This window comes from Ictalurus punctatus, chromosome 22 (genome assembly GCF_001660625.3).
Source record: "Ictalurus punctatus breed USDA103 chromosome 22, Coco_2.0, whole genome shotgun sequence".
Taxonomy (NCBI): domain Eukaryota; kingdom Metazoa; phylum Chordata; class Actinopteri; order Siluriformes; family Ictaluridae; genus Ictalurus; species Ictalurus punctatus.
Window position 1 is genome coordinate 1,434,365 of NC_030437.2, and position 4,928 is coordinate 1,439,292.

Below are 4,928 nucleotides of genomic sequence, written 5' to 3' on the forward strand. Positions count from 1 at the left end.
TAACAATAATATGTATATTAAATGTATTTTTAGTTGAAGTAGATGAAAATATTCATGATCATAAACTCTTTCCTCCTCCATCATCTCCTGCTTTTACTTTCAGTATAATCCTGCACTCCTCAGTTCTCCTCAGAAACCGGTGACGCGCTGAAGCCTGACTTCTGATTGGTCGATATTCTGAGTTCTGATTGGTCAGAGCGCGTTGGTATAAATACTCTCCCTGAGAGGCGGACAATTCGAACTGAACACAGGAGTATCAGAGGATCTGTAACTTTCTCTCAGTACAGTGGAAATTATTATCAGTAAATTATTATTATTTGTGTGTGTTTGTGTGTAAGTTTAGTGTTGTATTGGATGAGAGATTGGATTAGATCAGACGGAGGGATGGCGGGCTTCAGTGCAGTTATGAAAGCTCTGATTTTCCTCACATTTTCTCTCCATCTTTCATCAGCAGGTGAGTTCTGTAATGTTTACTGTCTTTATTATCTTTATTTACTCTCGAATATTACACTTTAACACTCAGGAGGTGATTAAGGAGATCTGACAAAGTAAAAAAAATAAATAATAAATAAATGAATAACTATATTACTCTGCAAAAAATAAACACGCTTTATTATTATTATTATTATTATTATTATTATTATTATTATTATTATTATTATTATTAAATAAATGATCATTAGCTTGTGTTGCTATGGTGAGAGTAATTTATGCGCGTGTGACGTCACTCCTCATTTAAATATCGATCTCTGATCCTCACATAAGCATGTGTTCATTTTAATATCACAACTTTTCCTGTCCTTTCTGTCTCCTTTGATCCTGTCAGTGTTTGTGTGAGTTTAGTTTCTGACTCACTGCGGCTCGTGTTCTTCACTTTCCCCCTCACTGCTCCTGTAAGGGCTCATTTCAGATGGTAGAAGGTTCCGGGGCAGGAGTGACTGCACACACAGTTTATTCCTCACAGCAGGATGAGGGGCGTGCAAACTTTAGTACAGGACATCGACAGAGGAAAAGAAATACACCTTCAGTGTTTTATTCCCGTTTTAATCTCTTTATTCCGCTTTCACGCGCTGATGTTTTACAGAAGAGACTTTTATATGTAATGTACCGCTTTGATCTTTTATAAAAGAACTTTTACTGTAATAATAATAATAATAATAAATAAATATAATAATAGAAGTAGTGAGAGTTTGTTATGAGTATAGAATATAAAGTCCAGGTGAAAAATATAAACACAGAGGAATGTTTAATTTACAGATTTACTGCAGAATCAGTGGATTAAACCTCTGATATTCAGCCTGGTGTCTCTCTCTGTGTGTGTGTGTGTGTGTGTGTGTGTGTGTGTGTGTGTGTGTGTGTGTGTGTGTGTGTTAATGTGTGTTTTTACACTTTTACAGTCACACACTCCATGCAGTACATCTATACTGGAGTTACACCAGGAGTAAATTTCCCAGAATTCACTGCTCTGGGTCAGGTGGATGGACAGCAGTTTGGTTACTACGACAGTAAGATCAGGAACTACATCCCGAAGACGGAGTGGATACAGAAGGTCAATGCTGATGATCCAGATTACTGGAACACAAACACACAGACGGATCAGAGTTGGCAGGAGAGCTTCAAAGTCAATGTGGATACACTTATGCGTCGCTTTAATCAGACTGCAGGTAAACACACTCACACTTTTAATCACTAACACACACACACACACACACACACACACACACTCACACATACACACACACACACACACACACACACACCTCTCACCACACAGTAAATCTGCTAATACTCTGCCCAACATGTCACTAATCACTGTATATGAATAAACCAGCCGTGTTTCGCTAGTAAGAGACCTCACGTCACGCTAACCTCCCTCACACACGCACGCGCGCCCCGCGCACACACCCGCACACAGGGTGTGTGCGTGTGTGCGGGGTGTGCGCGCGTGCGTGTGCGCGTGTGTGTGAGTGAGCTTAGCGTAACGTTCGCTCTCTTTAACGTCACGTCACGTTAACACTCTGCGTGTGCGCGCTTGTGTGGGAGCAAGTAACGAAACGTGTGTGACGTGTGAAGTAAATGACTTTAACACGAACCTCACACACACGGACGCACGCGCACACACACACGCGCACACACACGCACACACACACACACACAGAGTGAATGCGTGATCGCTTTTACACTGACGTGGAGATAAACGAGTAAATCTTCTGTCTTTAATATCAGAGAGAAAAGTCACGCGGAGGGAAACGAAGATAGAAATATAAATGAGATGTGAGTGAGATGTAAATGAGATGTGAGTGAGATGTGAACGTGAGATGTGAGTGAGATGTAAATGAGATGTGAGTGAGATGTAAATGAGATGTGAGTGAGATGTGAACGTGAGATGTGAGTGAGATGTAAATGAGATGTGAGTGAGATGTGAGTGAGATGTAGGTGAGATGTGAACGTGAGTGTGATGAGGAACTAAATGAAGAGTAAAGTGTAGTGTGGTGTTTGAGGGGAGAGTGTAGAAGGAGACGGAGCTCAGCTGAGGCTCATCACCGCTCGTGTGTGTGTGTGTGTGTGTGTGTGTGTGTGTGTGTGTGTGTGTGTGTGTGCAGGAGTTCACACAGTGCAGTGGATGTACGGATGTGAGTGTGATGATGACGGCACCACTAGAGGATACGTGCAGTACGGTTATGATGGAGAAGATTTCCTCAGTCTGGATCTAAAAACTAAAACCTGGATCGCTCCGACACCTCAAGCTCTGATCACCAAGAACAAGTTGGACGCTACAGGAGCTGAGGCTAATCACTGGAAGAACTATCTGGAGAACACCTGTATCGAGTGGTTACAGAAGTACGTGGGTTACGGCAGAGAGACTCTGGAGAGGAAAGGTAAAGTGTGTGATCTGATACTGTAACACACACACACACACACACACACACACACACACACACTCTTGTGCTGGTGTTTTGATATGTAAATATCTCCATGTAAATGAGTTTGTTGTGTAAAAACTCTACATTTGGAGATGTTCTGGATGGAATGTAAAGATGTAAATATATTTCCTGTCCAACACTAAACTCTCTTTCACTTCCTTGTAGCCAAACATGTTGATCACATGACCAGTAACATTGAATTTCACTGTGTGAGGGTATGATGTGAGGTTGCTATGGCGATAGTTTAGTGTGTATAATGTCTTTTCCTGGTGTTATTTACAGACCTGCTGACCTGTGTGTGTGTGTGTGTGTGTGTGTGTGTGTGTGTGTGTGTGTGTGTGTGTGTGTGTGTGTTACAGATCACACTAGACAGCTTTAACCATTACAGTTGTTTATATTTATTAGGGAATCCAGCAGGACATTTGGGGTGAACAGTGAAAGACTTTTCAGACGAACGAGAGAAAAGAAAAGAGAAAGGAACTGAAGCAGGACTTTAAGGAAGTGTTGATTCTAACAGATGACGAACTCTTTTAATGGAGATGAAGATTAGAAAGAGATGAAGTGACGCTTTTGTCTCCTGCTGCTCAGAGCAGATCTGTTTAACAGCGTGGTGAAGATCATCGCAGTAGAATGTGGAGTGTGTGTATATACAGGGGTTTACGGTAATCACCAGGTGACTGAGACACGCTCTGCTCTTTTAGTTCAGATGGAGACACACACACACACACACACATACACACACACACACACACACACACACTTTCTTATTAAGGTCTGTACGTGAGCTCTTTTTACTAGAACAGGAAGAAAGAAAGGAAACGTTTCTCCTGTAAACTTTCCTCCTTTCCTGCAGAAACCATTCTAGTGTTTCCATCTTCACTGAAACTGAGAAACTGCTGGAAAAGATTATAATCAACAATGTCCTCACCAGGACTCCGGATTATTCCTCATCAGGGTCAGCACCAGGCCTTTACACATGAAGAAGTAAAGAGTTTAATATTTCTGTCTCTGTGTGTCTGCAGTTCCTCCTACAGCGTCAGTGTTCCAGAAACACTCGTCTTCTCCAGAAGTGGTGTGTCACGCTACAGGTTTCTTCCCCAAAACAGTGATGATCACCTGGCAGAAGGACGGAGAGGACGTGCATGAGGACGTGGAGCTCAGAGAGACGTTACCCAACCAGGATGGAAGCTTCCAGAAGAGAAGCATTCTGACAGTCTCAGCTGAGGATCTGCAGAAACACACCTACACCTGCGTGATTCAGCACAGCAGCTTGGAGAAGGAGATAGTGCTGCCTGTGAGCGAGCGCCGAATCCTGAATCCTGGTCAGAGAAACACTTTCCTATAAAACTACAGATTTACACTGAAAGCTGATTTATTTCTGCAGCAGATAATAAAGACTCTGTGTGATTTATCAGGTGGAGCTCTGATCGGTATCATCGTTGGTGTAGTCGCGGTTCTCCTGGTTCTCGTTGCCGTTGTTGCTGGAATTGTGGTCTGGAAGAAGAAGAACTCTGGTGAGAGGAGGAAGGAGGCAGATGTGAAGTTCTCAGAGAACAGATTTACACTTTCTAATTCTTGAAAGGGGATTTGATGAATATTTGACATATTTTTAAGCTTTAACTGATAAATTAGACGAGACAATAAGCTGATATTGACTAATTGTCTCGTGAAACCAAACCCAGTCCACAGATTTTTTAATAACTGTCTGTCCATCATCTGTGTTTCAGGCTTCAGACCTGTTCCATTCAGACCCGGTAAGTGAACCTTTATGATCCAGAAATGATGTTTAAATCCAGTACATTACTGACTCGCAGTGTTTACTTCACTTTCTGATGATTTGAATGTTTTACAACTTCTGAAGGAGATTCTTCCTCCAACAACTCTTAAAGTGGACTGTGTGTGTTCCCGCTGCACTGAGAGAGTAAGACGTGATGTTGTTTACGGTGTAATATGGAATAAAGATCTGTGTGTGTTCCCGCTGCACTGAGAGAGTAAGACGTGATG

General features: G+C 42.1%; 1 protein-coding gene across 1 annotated transcript; it reads left to right on the plus strand.

Annotated features, from left to right (window-relative positions):
* Window positions 1-240: 240 nt before the first annotated feature.
* Window positions 241-4,618, plus strand: LOC128628934 (BOLA class I histocompatibility antigen, alpha chain BL3-7). The gene is made up of 5 exons (XM_053674386.1): window positions 241-454; window positions 1,398-1,664; window positions 2,604-2,879; window positions 3,947-4,246; window positions 4,340-4,618. The coding sequence occupies exons 1-5, from the start codon at window positions 355-357 to the stop codon at window positions 4,501-4,503; spliced, it is 1,107 nt and encodes a 368-aa protein (XP_053530361.1). The 5' UTR covers window positions 241-354; the 3' UTR covers window positions 4,504-4,618.
* Window positions 4,619-4,928: the final 310 nt, after the last annotated feature.

What these genes read in the sequence shown, in the direction of transcription:
- LOC128628934 (XM_053674386.1), top strand. Translation starts at nt 355, where the DNA reads ATGAGAGATTGGATTAGATCAGACGGAGGGATGGCGGGCTTCAGTGCA. An exon ending in TCGCTTTAATCAGACTGCAG is followed by an intron (nt 1,665 to 2,603) that starts GTAAACACACTC and finishes GTGTGTGTGCAG; the next exon opens with GAGTTCACACAGTGCAGTGG. An exon ending in AGAGACTCTGGAGAGGAAAG is followed by an intron (nt 2,880 to 3,946) that starts GTAAAGTGTGTG and finishes GTGTGTCTGCAG; the next exon opens with TTCCTCCTACAGCGTCAGTG.